The following is a 20,737-nucleotide window of genomic DNA, read 5'->3' on the forward strand; positions in this document are numbered from 1 at the left end:
CTGATCTAAAAGGGAGATCACGTTCATCTAGAATCCATTCTAGAACATGGGACGCACATTTTTAGAACACTGCAACATAATGGAAACCTTAACATTACACAATACATAATAATAATTGCACAAACCATGATCTATAAGCTTAGAATCTTGAAACTGCATTTCTTACTTAATGCTTGAGAATTAGACAAATTAATGGCGACTATGGAAGTTGGTACTCAACTTTCAAACAAAATAGGAAAATAAGGATTGGCTCAGTCAACCAAAGAAAGGGAACTTCAACAGAATACACTCTAAATGTACTGCCCGATTACTTTCGGAAGGCTGTCAATCACCCAAGAAGAAAACAATACTAACCCTAAGCTTTGTCTTTAGATAGTTTACAGATCTTCGCACAATTCCATTTTAATGCACCACTTTAATGAAGGCCTATTCAATGCCCCAAACACCATTACAAAAGCTGCACCTTTGTGCATTTTAATGTAACAGTTAAGGAGGGTTGGCACAACATCCCATAAATATCGCCATTCTGTGCGCTCTCTTAAATGCAGAATACTATAATTGTTTTGTTACAAGAGGACAGCATTCAACATCAGAGATAGTGTAAATATAACCCATGACATTTATGAGAACACATCTTTCAACAGTCATTAAAACAGCTGTACAACTGGGCATGTGAAATACCAAGAACTTCGGGTTTACCCTATAAATATATAATACAGAAACAAAGTGACCAATATTAAGAGTACTAGTAAATGCCCATTGCACTGGGTTCAGATATAGAGCATGCAGGTGTCCAGTACAAGCACTGAATAATGCACCAAGTATGAGGGACAATGAAGTTATGGGATACATATGACAAATACAGATCTTTATTCTGTTCACTTGTTGAGACTTGCGTAACAGATTTCCTTTACAAAATCAACATTGACAACAGAATGAAACTAAGTAAATGCTACAGAATCTAACAATGCTCAGCCATCTAAACAGAAGAACATAATGTACAGACATTCTTCAGCCATTTCAAATAAAAACAAAACGTGGAGTATAAAAACTATTTCAGGGCATCCTTCACAGACTCCATTGCTCAAGTTCTTGCCTATCAAATCAATGCCAATTGAAGCTACCTTGGAACTCCAGCTTTACTTCTATGCAGACTACAATGACTATAGAACACCATCCCCACACTATTTCAACATCTCCGAACTGGAGATCACATATCTCTAGTATGTCAAACATTCTGCTCTGCGGTGTCACAATAAAATCTTTCCAGGACCTCAGACACAAATATGACATGCCGCATGCTCAATTCTACAAATACCGGCAACTGAGACATGCCTTATCCCCATATATTGCACACCTAGACTCCCTTCCCGAATTCAACCCTATTGAGGCTAAAGTTTTCTATGGGGGATTTGGAGGATCATTAAACAGCAAAGATCTACCAAATGCTAGTGACAAACCTCTCCACGACAATAGACCCCCTCCGTGAGAAATGGCAGACGGACTTGGGCCCCCCTCGACAGTGACGACCGGAGAGAAGCTCTGGAGTCCCCGAGATACGCAGCAATTGCATCCAGTCTTAGGATTATTCAATTCAAATATTTTCACCGTACCTATTTCACTAGATACCGGCTATGGAGCGCGGGGCTGATTGACTCCTCCAGGTGCCTAAGATGTGATGGCGAGGAGGGTACCCTACTACATACTGTCTGGAGCTGTGATTCACTGGGTCGGTTTTGGAGGGGGTTATTCGTTGTTTATTTGAGGTGTTGGGCTGGGTTATACCTCACTCACCTAGGCTAGCCCTACTGCATATTACGGATGAAATTGGAGACAACATCTATAAAAGACACCTATTGTTCTTCGCTCTTACCCTAGCTAAGAGGGATATTGCAAAGGCATGGAAGGATCAGTCTCCACCTAAATTGAGTGCCTGGAGGACTGGGCTGGACTGGTGTATGGGGCTGGAACAACCTATTTTTAAAGCGCGAGGGTGCCCCAAAAACACTTAAAAATATGGAAAAGATAGGCGAACTATAGGTGCCTTTTACTGCAGCCACCTCCGCCACACTCTGCCGATATCGACAATGTATAGAGACGAGCACAGGGCAGTAAGGATGCACAGTTCGATATGATGCGGGGGATGGGCTTGGGGGGCATGACCGGGTTATAGTTTTGCAGTATATGACACAGAGTTTTGAAATGTTTAGGGCTGTCGTTTACGGGCCTGAATGGTTCGATCCTTTGTTATAATATGTAATATAATAGTCACCTGCGCAGTAATCAACATATGGATATTTGTATGCTATGACAATTTTGTAATTCTTGCTATTACTATATCTGTTGACTCAATAAAAATAGTTATGAAAAAAACACATTCTGCTCTGTCCAGTGGTTAGGAACATCTCCTTTGGGGCTGTAGCCACTGCACAGCGAACTATGTTTGTTGTGGGCTTAGGATGAACATCAGCTCATGAAATGTACTTTCTACACTGGCGTGGCTGTCTTAAGTATAAGTAACCCAATCTTGTATCTCACTTCAAACACAAAGACTTTGGCTTCCTCTCCTCACCTGTTTGAACTCACCATTCGTCTAATTGCAACTCAAGTGTTTGATATAAAGTAGACTGCATCAACAGGAGTTCATGACTACATCAACAATCTGCCACTAAGAGGGCACCATTCCCAGACTCTTATTAAAGACATGAATTTAGCTGTGTCCTGCCCTATTCAGCTCACACATTTCACCGTTATAGAGCTACAAGCAGCACTAAATGAGCAAAAAAGCGAACACTTACAATTGACATCAGAAGCTTCACACAGGAAATACTATGATAACACTATTAGCCAAGCACAACAGATAGGCCTTGTAGTCTACATTATGACTGCATAATGGCCTGTGGCCTCAACAGTGAGAGTAACTTGAACTTGCAATATGAAAGGCTAACTAAAAATGCAGTACTACTCCTGTAAATTACTTGTTCTGAACCTGGATATACCATATTTTTTTAAACATAACGGTCAAACACATGATTCAGTGCATGTATGCATATTCACTTAATTAAATGTTATACAACTAAAATTCTATAATTGGTACAACAAAAAACAAGCACTGTCCAGGCCAATCTTTCTCACCTTTGTACCAATTGGCTTTAGCAATGTTTTTTTCACAAAGGAAAAGATACCTATGACGTGGCCTGCAGTACCACATGAGGGGCACACCTACAACATGTGCTTTTTAAAGAGATTTTTAAAGCGGGTGGTGTCATGGGGGAAGCAACGCGGGGGGGTGTTGAGTAACAAGGAGGGCACCGAGCAAAGCGGAGCTGGTGGGAGAAGCACATGGATAGAAAGAAACGCAAGTAGGACCAGAACACAAGGGTGGGGCAGCACAGGGAGGGCCGGGAAGAAACACAAGGGCAACAGAGAGAAACAAGGAGTGCAGTGGAGGAACACCAGAAGTACACAAGGGAGACAGCTGGAAAACATTTATCATCATTGAGGGCCTAAACTTAAAGGAAAAAGGACACAAGAATATAAAGGAAAGCCTACACAAGCTAATAAATAATAAGCAAATGAATGATAAATTTGACTAATGGTAAGCAATGGGCAAGCACTAATACCACTGTAAGCTGACAATAGGGTTTTTCACCAGCAAACTGCCTTTGAAGAACCAAATAACAAGCAACTAGCACAAATATTGAGCACAGCAAGAAGAAAATGTAAGAAGTGTTGCATAAATGGTCAAATTCAATTTCTGTATCTTGTATGCGGCAGGTGTCTCTGGGGCTCAGAGATCTGCGTTGTGTGTGATCTTTTGGCAAATAAAATCTGTTTAAAAAAAAAAAAGTGTTGCATAAGTGTTCAATCTTCTCAGTGAGGCCTTTTACAGAAAACTTTAATCAGCTTTCTGTGATGCATCAGAAACCAAAGATTGTGAAAGGCTTGCCACAGCTTGGTGATATAACATTCTGTCTGTGATTTTAGTTTAATAATAATTCTTTTTTTTATTCAGATGACAACACAGCCGTAAAAAGATACAATAAAACAGTAATAAAAATCAGTACAAACAGGTAAAGGTACACAACGAGTTAAGACAAAGCAAGTTACTAAGAACCCCACAAATCTATGGTTATTTACCCCTTCCCGCCAATCTAACCTGATAGCAATAGGGTTCAATCTATTCTTGATAAGCTGTAAACTGTCCGCAAAAAAATAATCACAAGGAAGGTATGGGGGCTTGGTAGCAACTGTAGATGCATAAGTGCCACTTTTGCCTGTCTAAACTTACATTTTAGTTTAAAACTTACCTGACATATCTTTTCCCAGATTTCATCACAGCCTGCTTTTTCTTGAAAACTAAGCGCCAAATCATAATTTTCAGCTTCAGACCACACAATCAAGGTGTCCTTAAAGAATCAATGAATACACATTATGAATATTCAGTAAAATATACATATCTCATAGTTAAAGCAACTAGCAGCCACAGTTCATATAATTTGAATGGTTCCATTCAAATGCGCATGCAGACCTGAAAATCAAGCAACATAGCTAATAGATCGGATCAAGTGTGAAGGGTGGGTTGATACTTATCTAGCCACTTTTGACATCCCAGAAAATATTCAACGAGAGCTGTTTTGGGCAGGGGAAAAAGTGACCGACAATTGAAGTAATAAAAGTCATAACCTCCTGTTAGAAATGGGGGGTCTCAAGTTTGCAGTGGCTTTCACCCTGTCCAAGTAGGGACCCTTTTTCTAGTCAGGGCAAGGGAGTTACACACCCAAGATAAACCCTGCTCACCCCCTTGGTAGCTTGGCACAAGTGCCAGGCTTTTCTCAGAGGCAATGTGTAAAGCATTTGCACAAATATGCACAGTAACGCAGCGAATGACACTACAAATGGACATCACACCAGTTTGGAACAAGCATTTGCGATGCAATAGATCTTGCATTTGCGAACGTTTGAGCTATTGGCATTGTAAATGGTGCCTATTATTTATGTGTTTTGAAAACCTGCAAGTGGAGCGTAAACACCACTTGCAGATTTACTAAACAGAAATAAAAGGCATTGTCATTTACAATGCCAACAGCTCAAACTCTTACAAATGTAAGACCTGTATGGCACTCGCACTTTATCTGTAAACATCGCAAGCTAAAGAGCGGGTGCTGGGATTGCTTCAAAAGTAAAGAAACTGAAAAAAAGCACCCGCGCCTTAGCTTAAGGTTGTTAAAGCTAAAGCGCAGTTGCCGTGATTGTAACAAAAGTAAGCAAATAGGAAGAAAACGGCAGATGACTGCTTTTTTTCTTCCATTTGTTTATTTTTGTTACAATGGCAGCCCCCGCGCTTAGGCCTTAAACATCTTAAGCTAAAGCAAGGATGTCGCAATTGCTTCAAAAGTAATGAAATAGAAAAAAAAAATCGTTATTTCTTTACTTTTGAAGCAATCGCGGCACCCATGTTTTAGCTCACGATGTTTAAAGCTAAAGTGCACGTGCCACTATAGTTAAAAAAAAAAAACAAAAGTAAATGCATTTTAAAAAAAGCATGCGGCCTGATTCTGATATCGCAAGGAACAAAAGCAAAGCGCAGCCGCCATTATTAGTGCTGAGGCGTGCCGCCCTAATTAAAGAAAAAACAAATAAACTGTTGCGGGAGAGTGAGTCTGAGATAGTCCTTTAAATAAAAAAATTAAAAAAGACTGCGCGGAGGCTGTAAGTAAACATACAGAGTAACAACACATGTAACAGGGGGTGTCCTCATGGGAGGTTTCAAGAAGAGAAAAGGCGGTACTAAAGATGGACTACTAAACCTATTGATTAATGATAAGCCACCATTTACAAAAGACAGGGAGAGGATCCAATTAAAAAGATGAGCTGAAAGTGTGCGAAGCTTCGTACCCTTATCCTTGGAGACACAGTACAAGCACTGCATAGGCGAGACCTAAAAATAACCAATCTTTGTACAGAAAAACAAGGACAAAAATCCAACTAAAAAAAAAACAAGATATCACTTTTAAAAGGTTAAGCAAGTCCATCTAAGGACGTGTTGGTTTTAGCACAAAGTACCTTTGATGTATCAAAATCAGGAATGAAAAACAGCTGCAGACAGGCGTCTTCAAACTGTGGGGCGCGCCCTCCAGGGGGTCCATGGCTGCATTCAATGGGGGGGTAGGGAGGGAGCAAATTTCAGAGAAAAGAAGTGTAAATGAAGATGGCCTGGAAGCGCACTTATTTATTTGTCCCGTTTCCAGGCTATATTCATTTACATGCAGCCAAAAGGCATTAAAAAAAGCATGGGAACTGTGATTTTAGGAGCCACAGGGCAGAGGTCTGTCGGTGTGGTGCCAGGGTCAATTACTGGCATACAAAGAACAAAAAAATATTCAGTAGCTGGTTTTAAGTGTTTATTTTCAACTTCACGTTAACCTCATAAAAAAATGCACAGACAAATGAATCAGTGGGAAAAGCACTCATAAAGGAGAGAGAGTGTGAGTGAGTGTGAGAGAGTGAGAGTGAGAGTGTGAGTGAGTGTGAGTGTGAGAGTGTGAGAGTGTGAGAGAGAGTGAGAGAGAGTGAGAGAGAGTGAGAGTGAGTGAGAGTGAGTGAGAGTGAGAGTGAGTGAGAGTGAGAGTGAGAGAGTGAGTGTGTGAGTGTGTGAGTGTGTGAGTGTGAGAGTGTGAGTGTGTGTGTGTGAGATAACTGAATCCTGCTTCGTGTAGTGGGGAATAGTGACTTGTTTTTTTTTAGTGCTACAAGGTCCCTTTCTTTGGCAGAAACCACTGTGAATTTGCCACTATTTTAAAATGTTATTACACACAGCAAAAGACAGTCTGCAGGAAAATGATTTAGGCCCATATTTACAAAGACTTTGCGTCAGGTTTGTGTTACTTGTTTAACACAAACCGGACGCAAAGTGTGTTGGTATTAACAATCCAGCACAAATCACAATTTGCTCTGGATTGTACCCAAATGTAATACAAGGCTGCAAAGCGCCACTGTAGGAACCATATTTACTAATGCTTTGAAACAGGTCTGCATTACTTTTGTAATGCAAACCTGATATAAAGTGTTATGCTGGGATTTACTATCCAAAGCAAGTCAGGATTTGCATTGGATAGTTGCCTAAAGTAAAACAAAGTTTTGCTACAAACTGCCTTGCATAACTTTGCATCAAGTGCGCGTTTAATGGGTAGCGCATGGGTGTCTTTGCAAAAGGGACATTAGGGTGCATATTCCTTGCTAGAATTAAAGCAGAGGGAACCTTTGCTGCAAAAGGGACAACGTGATGGGAGCTATTTTTTCTGAAAGGTATACAGAGCCTGTGTCAAGACTGAAGTGACGCCCAGGCATGGAGGGGAAGGGGTGAAAGAGGTAAATAGACCGCCTGCTAATCAGGAATGCATATATCATTAGTGAAGCATTTGGTGTTGTATTGGGGCCCAGGAGTGTGAGGGGCTCACAACTCCCCCAATTATGGGGAGCAGTGTTTGCTGATCAATTTCCGTTTTATTTCAAGCATTTACTCTTTTATAAGTCTCACTTTACTGTGGGTATGTGCTACAGAAATAGTAACCCTGAAATGGTCTCACAAGCGCAAACCTCTGTGCTCAGCCCTGCCTCTCGAGCTCTTCCAGTACTTGCCATAAAGTTTAGGAGGGGGGCCCCGACTTAAAAATATTTAGCTTAGGGGGGCTCAGAGCCACAAAGTTTGAAGACCTCTGGCTGCAGAGGAGGTGAAGCACCGGAAACCAAAAGCAATGAGTCAGTTCCTTAGTCCCAGAAGAATGGAGGTGTCAGTGTTGCATTGATTCCTTACTCTGATGGGACGTGAAGCATCAATTTCCGGACCTGCGGCCTCAGGGCCGTACTGGGGCGTTGAAGAAACAGTAAACTTAAACAAAAAGAGAGACAGGATATAACAGAACCACTCCTGGGCCCCTTATTGTATATACTTATTCAACAAAAGAGTAATTCAGAATTCTTATATCAAACAAGGCACAGGGAATAACACCTATTTCTTTAAAGAACCCTCACTCACCAACCTAGTTGGTGACATGCTCCATCATAGGGTTCCCACCCGAGCAGCCAAATGCCTCTCGGGTTTGCTACAACGCCTGGTTACAGCGGAGCGTTATTTTTTCAAGTGCAAGGTGAGTGAACCGGCGAATGATAAAATTGCCTTTACTAATCCTGAGAAATTTTTAATATTGGAATAGTGAGGCAAGATTAAGAATGAAACTTGGATGTCTCTTTTGGGATTTGACTAATGGCATCCACAAGTGATAGTGGCCGGTCTACATGTTTCAGCCTCAATATGCCAATTTGCGAGGCTTTCTTCAGCACCAGTGCTGCCACGGTGGTATGCACACGCTAAGGTGCACCCTTCCCTGTGGCAGTTATTACTGCAAACTTATGGTTGACCTTTCAGCGTTGTCTCAAAGAGAAAGTGTTTAAGTTCTGGAAGACAAAAAACAAATGCGCAAATATCCTGGTCAAACTCTTGTTTCAGAATAGAACTGTGTCAATGCAATGCAACAAACATAACCTTGTGCTGCCATACGTGCTGTTCAATCTGTTTTATTTAGGTTCTAGTATCTATAGTGCCTAGAGTGAAGTGCGTATATTAAGTACTGTTAATTTCTTACGTGAACTTGGAAGGTATACAAGACTATAGTGATTCCAAGGACTGGAAGTTTCTCGTTAAATACACCTTCCACAAGCATAATCGCACATCTTTAAAAAAAAAAAAACACTCATCGGATTGTGATTTGGGGGTTGAGGTTTTTCGATTTGTTAAGGAGACAAACGTGAATGGTTAAAAACAAAGAGAAGCACACAGTGAAGCTCTTCTACACAAGTGCATGAAGGAGAGAAACTGGTAAAATCAGGGCTTACATGGGATGTAGTGGGTTCCTACCCCATGGACCCTACCGGGGGGGGGGGGGGGGGGGGGTTCATCTGTAGTCACACACTAGATTAGTATTAGAGGCATTGGCGTCAGGGAAAGTTGAGCGTACAAAGTTTACCTCGTGGTTGTTGTCGATAAAAGATATACTCACTACACCAAGACCAAACGCCCGCTTCTGGCACCTGGTATGCTCCCGGTCTAGGACCCCGTGGATAACTGTGTCCCATTGCCGGTCGTATTTGAAAGTCTGTCGCAGAGCTAACTGGCTGCCGCGTCACCACGTATCTCATAATGACGTGGAGACGTAGGCGTCCCCACGTGATGCGTGGCAACGTCAGCGTGTCTCCTAGGAAACCTGGTAAACCTTCTCACCAAGTGTCGGTGTGTATTCAAGCTTTATTGAGAGTGCCGAAACACAAGGGACTGATCAGCTTCAACAAATGAAAGGGGGCATTTTCTTTATATCCGACATTGGGTGACCTTTAATGTGGGTATTATGGATCTCTGTATAGTTGGTCAGGCTTCTGTGGTTGCGCTGACCATTTTGGGTTAGCTATGCATCATATGCATGAGCTGTCTTAGAAAGCTCACTGGGTTAATGATTGGTCGTGTGGACTTAAATGGTAGTAACCTGTGATTTTTACATTTTCACTGAATAACCCATGTAAGATATAGTGAATGGTTTTCGAAGATATGTCGGTGGTACATAAGAATGTCTGCACTTACGCAATGCTTAAGAATACATGTCAGTTGTGTTACAGTGTATGCGCCCTTAGTTGTTATAGGTACTGGGCTTATGGTATATGCTATTTCAAATAACCTGGTTAACAAATATTACTTTAGTTTAATGGAATTCCAAGGGAGGATGTCGTCCAACCCTTACTTGTGAGTTGAAAGTCTATATATCCAGCTTTGATCTTTTAAAAAAAAGTAGCTTCTGTGTGTTTTCACTGGGTTTGATCTGTTCCACTATCGTCCACTTTAGATCATTGGTAGAGTGATTGGCATGCAGAAAGTGTTCTGTCATTCTGGTGGTGCTTTTTTTTTCTTTTTTTTCTTACACCGGTTGTTACTTCTGTGTTCACAGATACGTTGCTTGACTTTTCTACTTGTCATCCCCAAATATCTTAAACCACACGGACAGGAGATTAGATACACTATGTTTATTGAATTACAATTCGTGTGTGATCTGAGCGTCCAGGTTTTGTTTGGTTCCAGCTCAAGGCTTTTGGCAGGTAACGCTATGTGACAAACGCTGTAATCCGCGTACGGGAAATGCCCAATAACGTTTGGGAGACCACAAGCATTTAGCACTGAGGGTTTTTGGTTTCTCTCCGTTTGCTTTGGGCGAGTAGCGACGAGAGAGTTCTTCAAACTTCTGACTCTTGATTGAAAAAAGGGAGTTTTCCCATTCTCTATTGTTGGTGTGCAAGATTTTCCAATGTTTGTTAATGGATTTAGTAACTGCATTTGAAACTGTACTGTAGGTAGTTACACAGGTGAGGAGAATCTCGCTGGTGGGTTTAGGGATATCCTCCAGTAGAACATACCGAGGCTGATTTCTAGCTCGTTTTTGACATTTGGTCAGAATTTTATCAGGATAGCCACAGTTCCTCAATTTCTTAGACAGGTCTACTGCTTGAGTGCGATAATCCTCTAGCTTACTACAAATGCTCTTTAAGCGGAGGCACTGACCGTAGGGCGGATTTTCCCTCAGCGCTCTGGGATGAAAGCTGTTGAATTGTAAGACGTTATTTCTCGCAGTTGGTTTGTAATTTGTCCTTGTCTCAAGTTTCCCTTGTTCTTTGGAAATGATTATATCCAGGAAAACCATTTCTTTCCTGTCAATGGAGTATGTGAATTTCAAATTCTTATTGCGTTCATTGATCCATTTCAGGAAGCCAGTCAGTGTTTCATCTGGTCCTTGCCAAATGACAAGGACATCATCTATGCATCTCCTCCAAAAGGAGATATAGGTACCATATAGGTTAGTTTCATTCAGGATGTATTTTATTTCAAAATCATGACATACAACCCTGCTACACTAGGGGCAAAAGTGCTTCCCAGCAAAGTGCCGGTGGTTTGGAGGAACAGATCGCCTTCAAATTCAAAATTGTTCTCTTTGAGTGCCTGTTTTGCACACTCAATAATGAATTGTCTTGGTGTTTTAGAGTTCCAGTTAACAGCCGCAAGTGCTTTACTGATCACCTCAATGGTGTCGTCTTGTGGGAGGCACGTATATAAGCTCTCTATAGCGAGACTTACTAGAATGATGGAGTCATCATCTACAGTGATTCCTTGTAATAAGTTAAGAAGACTCTTGGTGTCTTTCATGTATGTCGGGGAATTTTGTACGAGTGGTTTTAAGAAGAAATCGCAAAACCGTGACAATGGTTCTAACAGAGACACTATCCCTGACACGATGGGGTGGCCAGGGGGTGGGGTCCTGATTTTGTGCATCTTTGGTAGGGTGTAGAAGTACGGGGTCTTTTCCTCCCCCGTTACCAAAAAATCTGCATCGTGTTTTGAAATGTGCCCATTTGTCTCTGCATATTCTACCAGAGTTCCAATCATGTTTTTCAAGGCCTGGGTGGGATCAGTTACCAGTGGGGTATAGTTCGTTTTATCATCCAAAAGGCGTCTGCATTCTTTTTGGTAGGATTCGAGGAAGACGACCCAGTAGGGAACAACACCAGGAGCAAGTGACAGGAACAACAGGCAGGGACAAGCAACCACAGAGTCCAATTACCAACTTATCCTCAATTACCTGGACACCTTTAGAAGAAAAGGTACTAAATCGAAGTCTGGGGTTCGTACCTACTGCATACCTAGACAAGTTTAACTTGCACTGCGAACTATCAGATTTCTTTAGGAAATTAAGATTGAAGGCTTTCTTTGAAAAACACGAGCCTAGCGCACATAGTCACAGTACGAGTGAAACAGGGTTTCGGTTAAAATCTACATTCTGCCCACCACCACACACTACACCGGTAGAAAGTTTGAATTTCAGGCAGGAGTTTATGGGAGTCATAGATTCAAGTTTTGGAGCAAGTGCAAAATGACTACTTTTCTTAACTGGTCTAGAGGAGCTCACCTACAGAAAAATACTTAAAGCTGATTAAACAATTTCCCCTAAATGAACTCCTGCCCAACAGGAAATATGCAAGGCTAAGAAGAGCTGAAATAGTACATAGGAAGAAAACTGACTTTATTCTAACTGTAAAAAGTACATCAGTACAGTCTTCTATACGTAAAGGAGTTCAGTATGAGATTAGGTAGAGCTTATAGTGTTAAACAGGCAGCTGTTCATTAATGTACTGTAAACTGTGAAAGGTGTCAGGAGTTCCAGGTTTAATATGTACATTCCTGGACAATTACAAAGGGTCAAAGAGTTAACAGTCACAGAGGAGCGATTACAAAGTTGGGAACCGAATGGCAGAGTGAGGATATAGGCTGGCTGAGGCATCTTAGCTTGGGCTTCCACAAGTGTTGGCTGCTGCCCACATTTAAGCAAAATAAAAAGCAAAATAGGCAAGTAGTCATTTCTAGACCCCACACCCTCCTGAAAAATGATTAACTTACTGTGTTTCTATCCTACTCTTTTCCATTCTCTGTCACCTACTAACCAGAGTAATGTTTACAGTCCTCATGCCAAGGAAATAGGCCATGAAGAGACCCAAGAACCAGTGAGCTAGACCTGAATAATCAATATGAGCAAGCACGCTCTCGGCCAGGTGAGTCTCATTAAGGCTGGAAGAATTCTGCTCTATGCTCTCGGTCTGATAACTGTTCGGGGATGCTGTAATCTTTGGAGCTCCAATTCGCAGTATATCATGTCTGTGAGGAATTACCGGCAAAGATGCCAAGAATAGCTTTCATACTGAGCCCAGTGTAACCTGCATCCCAAAAAAAAACGTCAAGGAAAGGTTACAAACGGGGGGGGGGGGGGGGGGGGGGGGGTGGGACCCATATCTGTGAGCAGGGGCAGAATTTGGAGTGTTCAACAAGACCTGCAAGTTAACAGTGCCTACTCTAACTCTAATCCTTGTAAATGAACCAAGTCTTACAAACTTGCAGGGGGGGAGAGATCATTCTTATATTGGAACCAACTCCTCCTCGCAGCTGATTAAAAAACATTTTATGAGAAAGGAAACAAGCATTTACAATGCAATGGTCTCGGCAATATTATAGGTAGAGCTATTGGTATTGCTCATCATTTTTTTATTATTTTTGTATCCCTAAATACATGGCATTGTCATTTCTATTGGCATTAGCTTTTTTAGGTCGAGGACTACCGGTCTGCCGAAGGCAGAACCGGAAGTCGAGATTTAATGTTTCCTAGAGTGGCTCCTTAGCCCGCCTCTCTTTTTGCCTCTCCTCCATTGGCTGGCTTCCTAAACGGAGGCCAGCCATTGGAGGAGAGAGCCGTCCCTCCAAACAGGCTCCGTCTTTTTCAGATTCGGGGGCGTGTTTTTTGCTGTTCTTTCCACTTTTTAGCCACGCCCTTTTCCGAACAGCAGGAACACGCCCTCGAATCCGAAAAAGTTTCGGAGCTTCCATCCGCCATTTTTTAGCAATCAACTGATCCTGCGCCGCCACTCTATGCCTGCTGTGCGGGGGCATCGGGAGATTGAAAGCGTGGAAATTATATCTTTCAATTGGAAATTTTAGTACCAAGGCAGGATTCGAACCCATAATCAAGGGTAAGACGGTAGTTCTTCCTAAGGCCACGTCGTCTAGTTACGTGGGGAAACGTAAGCTTAGACGCAAATAGCAGCAGCAACACCAACCAATTGGTGGCTGCCCGGGTAATTAGCATTCTCTTTCTTCACCGGTTTGCGACAGCCGCTTTAAACAAATTCTAGCAGCAGCAGTTCGGCTCGTTACTCCCTCTCCGAGTGTGGCTGGAAATGGAAGGTGAATGAGTAAAATCATAAACGAGTGAGAACGGACGATCGAGCGCGTTGTACTGTGAAAGGTCAGGGTGGGTGATGCATAGGTTGTCTGGCTGTGCAGGGCTCACATCAGGGGCATGTCCTGCGCTGCTGCACACTGTGTTGACGTCTACACGTGTCTGTGTGCACTCCAGTGGCGGATGCAATATACTGCATTCCACTCTATTTATGTTAGCGAACCGAGATAGCACATATGGTCGGTATTTATTTCAAACACCCGTGGCAACCGAAATGGCAGCGCAGCCTTGCACAACCCTGGTACGCAGGGCTTCTAAGAGCTGTATTAGCAGAGAAGTGGAAAGGGCGGAGGTCTCATCACGGCCCTGGAGGTGTGTAGAGGTGGCCCACTCTTAAGACTCCTCCTTGTGGGCCTCCTGGTTTGTCACTTTATACGCGGTGATGGCTCACAGTACGTTCTAACCAGAACCACACACCGAGGCTGCCTCCTCCATGGGGACTAGGACTATCTGCATTTTTAACGCATTCAGTGCCAAGCGACGTACTTCGCCAGGTCACCAGGCACAGTGGCATGTTTAATAAGAAGTTGTCACAAGCAGGCGTGCCTGAGCAGTGTTGATGCCCATTATTGCCCAGATATGCTTGCTAGGGGCTCTAACTCTGAGAAATGTGCTGCTGCCTTCGGCCCTTGGCTTCTGCTGCGGTGTGGTGAAAGCAAAGGAATGCGGCAAGGGATGTACGGCTAGACGGGGGCCCACTGCTGTTAGTTAGGCACTTGTCTTGTCGCGACACCGGTTCTAATATTTGAGTAACGCCACGAAGCTGAAGTGTTTGGTTTTTAGGAGCTGTGTAAAACCGCAGTAGATTTTTTGTATGCGTTTGAAGAAGTTCGGACAGAAAGTTAGGTGCGAGGAAGTTTTCTAGCGCTCCCGCAGCTCCCCCATGTGGTAGTTTAAAAAATGGCCACATAACGGGCGAGTGAGCGTTCAACTACAGTCAAAAAGCCAAGCCAAGCTCAACGATGTAACCGTCACAAATCACTTCCATCGCTCTCTGGAGGCACATCGGCATTCAGTTTTCACTCATCATCTCTTTCACCCACCATTTCAGCAGTGGGTAATTGTCTAGTCGGCTTTTATCCAGCAAAAATACTCTTTCAAGTGGGGGCATCTGCTCCTTGGGCGTGATTAGAAAATGAAAGGCGCCTCCGTCTCTCCAGGACATAACACTCAGAGGCGCCCTCGTGTTGCAAAGCTTATTGTACACTTCATTTTTCATCTTATTCGAAATTCGTGCCCTGTGGTTTCTCCCTCTCTGTATTCCTCCCACTTAAATGTGATGCACTCACACCGCATGCAGTGCAGGGACACGGCCCGAATGTGCCTTCGCACAAACAAGGAACCGGTCAGATCGAGGGATGGAGGCACACCACAGCCCCACGGAAGGCCACTACAGAACTGGCTCTCTGCTCCAGGAGCGCCCTCAGCTCTGCGCCCCCCCTGCAGACTCCCTTTTACAGCTGGGAGCGCCATGGACTTCAGAGCCCGCGCCGTCAGCACAGCATCGCACTGAAGGCACGGGCGGGGCATTAACCCCCCTCTCCCAGGCGAGCCTGCGCCTCCCTTGTGTGAGGCCACCCTCCCATCCACTCCTGAAGCCTTGGTTGGAACTAGGCAAGGACCCTGCATCACGCCACTGCAGGTGTGTGCGTTTCTGGGGATGGGAAGCAGCACAGTAACACCATGCACAATGTGAACATGCCATTATGCAAATATAAATAACACCCCAACAACATGAATTTCAGCCTGCCACCCCATCAATGGTTAATATTCACAGCCGGGTGTATTTACTGCCTTCATAAATCCGAGTTAGTGAATATAGCCCCAATACTCACCCCGCCCCAAAAAACAGCAGAAACAGTCCTTGGCACCCAAGCAGTCCCCAATATCCTAGCAATTTACTATTCGGAAGGCCACCGTCAGCGTAATCTAATTTAAAAAGTTTGTGGGCACACGTCATTATATTTCAGATTTCATAATGTTTTTGAAAATTCTAATTCGCCATCACACTAATTCACTACCTCACTCTCTTTCACTACATAACTCTCTCTACCTCACTACTCCACTCTATCTCACTACCTCCCTATCTCACAACTTCTCTCTCAAAACATCACTACCTCACTCTCTAGCTCGCAACCTCACAACTTCACTCTCTCACTCACTACCTCAATCACTCTCTATCTCACTACCTCACTCTTTCTATCTCACTAACTCACTTTCACTCTCTCTTTCACTACCTCTCTCTCTATCTCACTACATCACAACATCACTCTTTGCTTATATATCACTACCTCACAACATCCCTCTCCCTCACTACCTCACTCTATCTCACTACCACACTCTCTATCTACCTCACTCTCTATCTACCTCACTCTCTCTCTCACTACCTCACTCTCTATTTCAATACCTCACTCTCTCTCTCTATCTCACTACCTCACTCTCTCTCTGCTAATGCAATAGGTATCACATATGCAAACAAAAAGCTAATGCCAATAGAAATGACAATGCCATTTATTTAGGGATACAAAAATGATAAAAAAAATAATGAGCAATACCAATAGCTCTACCTATAATATTGCCGAGACCATTGCATTGTAAATGCTTGTTTTTGCATATGGGATACCTATTGCATTAGCAGAGAGAGAGTGAGGTAGTGAGATAGAGAGAGAGAGTAAGGTATTGAAATAGAGAGTGAGGTAGTGAGAGAGAGTGAGGTAGTGAGATAGAGAGTGAGGTAGTGAGAGAGTGAGGTAGTGATATATAAGCATAGAGTGAAGTTGTGATGTAGTGAGATTGAAAGAGAGAGTGAAAGTGAGGTAGTGAGATAGAGAGTGATTGAGGTAGTGAGTGAGAGAGAGTGAAGTTGTGAGGTTGTGAGCTAGAGAGTGAGGTAGTGATGTTTTGAGAGAGAGAAGTTGTGAGATAGTGAGGTAGTGAGATAGAGTGGAGTAGTGAGGTAGAGAGAGTTATGTAGTGAGAAAGAGTGAGGTAGTTAAACAGTGATGTAGTGAGGGAGAGGGATGTTGTGAGGTAGTGAGATGTAAGCAGAGTGGTGTTATGATGGAGTGAGATAGAGAGAGGTAGTGAAAGAGACAGTGAAAGTGAGTTAGTGAGATGTTGCAGAGGTCTGATCCCGTGACGAGGAGCACACACGCTGCTGAACTTGGCTCCGGTGGGAGTATATCTTTTGCTTGTTTTCGTGTGCAGTGTTTGTGCAAGGTAAGTTTGCACATTCACGCTGGAGCAGTTTAAGGCAGCAGGCATGATCCTTGGATACTTTGTGTTTCTGACACTTTAAGCTCCACATTTCGAGCCAGGTGGAGAGGATTGTTCAAATTTAGAAGGACACCTAAAAATTCTAAAATGTACAGACCTGCAAGAGCTGGTATCCATTCGCAAGAGAGGAGAAAAGTCTAGCAATGGCCTACGATTGGATTTTCGCTAAAAACTGAAGTATCATAAACGAAAATAATAAAAAGGTAAAGAAATGTGGTCAGCAGAGAGGAGCTGGAATGGCATACGTCAGTATGATAGCTGAGCTCTTGAATACCATTGATTTAGGTTTTAGAGCAATATGAAATCGAAAATACAAGCCTGATAAATGACAACGATTCTGAAAGTTTAAATGTCCGCACTCCAATTAAACTGAATGGCAATCTTGGAAAAGAAGATATCGGTGTAAGTTATTTTTAAAACGACATTGATTTACTCGCTCGAAACTGACACGCTGCCAACATAACGTGGATGGCACACTGGGTTAAGTTCGCTGCTAAAGGAATATGCTACTTACCAGTATGCATCTGTTCTTGGCATGTAGAGCTGCAGAGTCACACACTGAGGATAAGATCGCCATCTGGTGTTGGGCTCGGATGATTGCAGGTTGTTGTTGTCTTCGGAAGAAGCCTTTGGTCACGAGGATGGTGACTCCTCCCCTGGACAACAGTGCGCATGGGCATCCACTCCATCGTCAGATTGTTTTTCGCCATGATGGGAAAAGATGGAGTGTATAGAAATGAAAGAAAGGATGTCCATGTGTAATGTCTAAGTAAGACGGATGCTGGAACAGATACAGGTCCCGGGGAGGCGGGCGGGCGTGTGTGACTCTGCAGCTCTACATGCCAAGAACAGATGCATACTGGTAAGTAGCATATTCCGTTCGAGGCATATGAGCTGCAGATCACACACTGAGGATAGATTATACAGCAGTGCTTCCCCTTAGCGGTGGTCGCCTGTATCCGTTGCAGCAGTTTGAAATAAAGTTTTTAGGACAGCCTGGCCCACGGAGGCCTGTTGTTTGGCCTGCACGTCAACACAATAGTGTTTAGTGAAGGTATGCGTGGTAGACCACGTGGCTGCCTTGCAAATGTCTTCTAAGGGAATGTTACCTAAGAAGGCCATAGAAGCCTTTATTTTACGCGTGGAGTGCGCCCAAGGGGGAACTGTAAGTGTACGTTTAGCCTTGAGGTAGCATATTTGGATGCATTTAACTATCCACCGGGCTATGCCTGATTTGGAGATCGGGTTGCCTTTGTGTGGTGGTGCGAAAGCAACAAAGAGTTGTTTTGTCTTTCGAAAGGGTTTTGTCCTGTCGATGTAATAAAGCAAGGCTCTTTTGACATCTAAGGTATGTAGGGCCCTTTCAGCTACGGAGTCTGGGTTTGGGAAAAAGACTGGTAGCTCTACTGATTGGTTAAGGTGGAAAGGGGAAATCACTTTTGGAAGAAATTTAGGGTTTGTCCTAAGAACCACTTTGTTACGGTGTAGTTGTAAGAAAGGTTCCTCTAGTGTAAGGGCTTGTATTTCACTTACTCTGCGCAGGGAAGTGATTGCGATAAGGAAAGCTACCTTCCATGTTAGGAATTGCAACTCACATTTGTGCATAGGTTCAAATGGGGGACCCATGAGTCTTGTTAGAACCACATTGAGATTCCACACTGGTGCAGGTGGCAATCTTGGGGGAAGAATTCTTTTGAGACCTTCCATAAACGCTTTGATGGCTGGTACCTTAAAAAGGGACAGGTGTTGCCTATTTTGCAAGTAGGCTGCCAAGGCTGCTAGGTGTAAACGTATAGAGGAATACGCTAGATTGCATCTTTGCAAGTGTAGTAGATAGCAAATGATGTTTTGGATGGAAGCATCGAATGGATGTATGTTATTATTAGCGCAGTAGATGGCAAATCGTTTCCATTTCGCGGCATAACACGCTCTAGTAGTAGGGCGTCTGGCTTCCCTTATGATATTCATACAGTCTGGAGGGAGATTGAGGTAACCGAACTCTAAGACCTCAGGAGCCAGATCGCTAGGTTCAGTGTTTGAGGATCTGGGTGTCTGATTTCTCCATGGTTCTGGGTTAATAGATCCGGGGAGAGGCGTAGCCTTTGATGTGGAACTAAAGATAGTTCCAGAAGTGTGGTGAACCACGGTTGACGTGCCCAAGCGGGAGCCACTAGTATTAGTGTTAGTGACTGTTGTTTCAGTTTGCGTACCACAAATGGAACTAGTGGGAGAGGCGGAAAGGCGTACACAAATCTGCCTGACCAGTTCATCCATAGGGCATTGCCCTTCGACTGTGGGTGTGGAAACCTGGCGGCGAAGGTTGGGCATTTTGTGTTTTCGGGAGTGGCGAACAGGTCTATGTCCGGTTGTCCCCACTTTTGGAAGAAGGGGAGTAGAACCTTGGGGTGTAGTTCCCATTCGTGGATTTGCTGTGTGTGGCGACTTAGGAGGTCGGCCACTTGATTGTGGATCCCTGGGAGATGTTCTGCTAACAGGTAGATGTTTTGGGGAATTGCCCATCTCCAGATTTGCTGTGCCAGTTGGGACAGTTGGAGAGAGTGTGTCCCTCCCTGTTTCTGTATATAATACATTGTCGTCATGTTGTCTGTGCGTATGAGGACAGTTTTGTTCTTGAGGTGAACTTGAAAGGATTTTCGTGCTAAGAACACTGCTAAGAGTTCCAGGTGGTTGATGTGGAGCAGTTTTTGTTGACTGGTCCATCTGCCCTGAGTGGTATGGTGAAGGAGGTGGGCTCCCCACCCTGTGAGAGATGCGTCTGTAGTTAGCACAACTTGTGGAAGAGGCTCTAAGAACGGTCGCCCTTTGGACAGGTTGATGGTGTTCCACCATTTCAGTGAGCGAAGTGAGCGACTGTCCACCAACACAAGATCGGTAAGTTGTCCGTGAGCTTGGTTCCACTGTTGTGCTAAACATTCCTGTAAGGGACGCATTTGAAGTCGTGCGTGTGGGACTATGGAGATGCATGACGCCATCATGCCTAGGAGCTGCATGAATACTCTTGCTGGAAGAGATGGATGAGTTTGAAATTGAGAGATGAGATTTTGTATACTGGCTATCCTGGCGGTGCTGGGATAAGCAATGGCTTTGGAGGTATCTATGGTTGCTCCTAGATACTGATGTAAGTGGGAGGGTTGTAGGTGGGATTTGGGGTAGTTGATAGTGAATCCCAAATCGTGGAGAGTTTGAATTGTGCGATGAGTGTGGAGAACGCATTTTTGGTATGTGTTGGCTTTTATGAGCCAATCGTCCAGATAGGGGAAGACATGGATCTGTTGTCTTCTGAGATGCGCTGCCACGACTGCTAGGCACTTGGTGAACACTCTGGGTGCCGTTGTTACTCCGAATGGGAGAACTGTAAATTGATAGTGTTGCCCATCTACCACAAATCATAGATATTTTCTGTGAGCGGGATGCATAGGGATGTGAAAGTATGCGTCCTTGAGGTCTAATGTGGCAAGGAAGTCTCCCTGTTGTAACAGTGGGAGGACTTGTTGGAGAGTGGTCATATGAAAATGATCCGAATGTATATACTGGTTTAGTAGTCTGAGATCCAGTATGGG

General features: G+C 43.6%; 1 protein-coding gene across 2 annotated transcripts in view; it reads right to left on the minus strand.

The window, feature by feature from the left end:
• Positions 1–20,737, minus strand: part of PPP4R3A (protein phosphatase 4 regulatory subunit 3A) — a 306,141-nt gene that overhangs the window by 172,816 nt on the left and 112,588 nt on the right. For both annotated transcript variants that reach the window (XM_085626549.1, XM_085626548.1), the window contains exon 3: positions 4,311–4,409. In XM_085626549.1, coding sequence (XP_085482675.1) covers positions 4,311–4,409 — 99 coding nt within the window. The remainder of the gene's footprint in view (positions 1–4,310; positions 4,410–20,737) is intronic.

Source organism: Triturus cristatus, chromosome 9 (assembly GCF_964204655.1).
Source record: "Triturus cristatus chromosome 9, aTriCri1.1, whole genome shotgun sequence".
Taxonomy (NCBI): domain Eukaryota; kingdom Metazoa; phylum Chordata; class Amphibia; order Caudata; family Salamandridae; genus Triturus; species Triturus cristatus.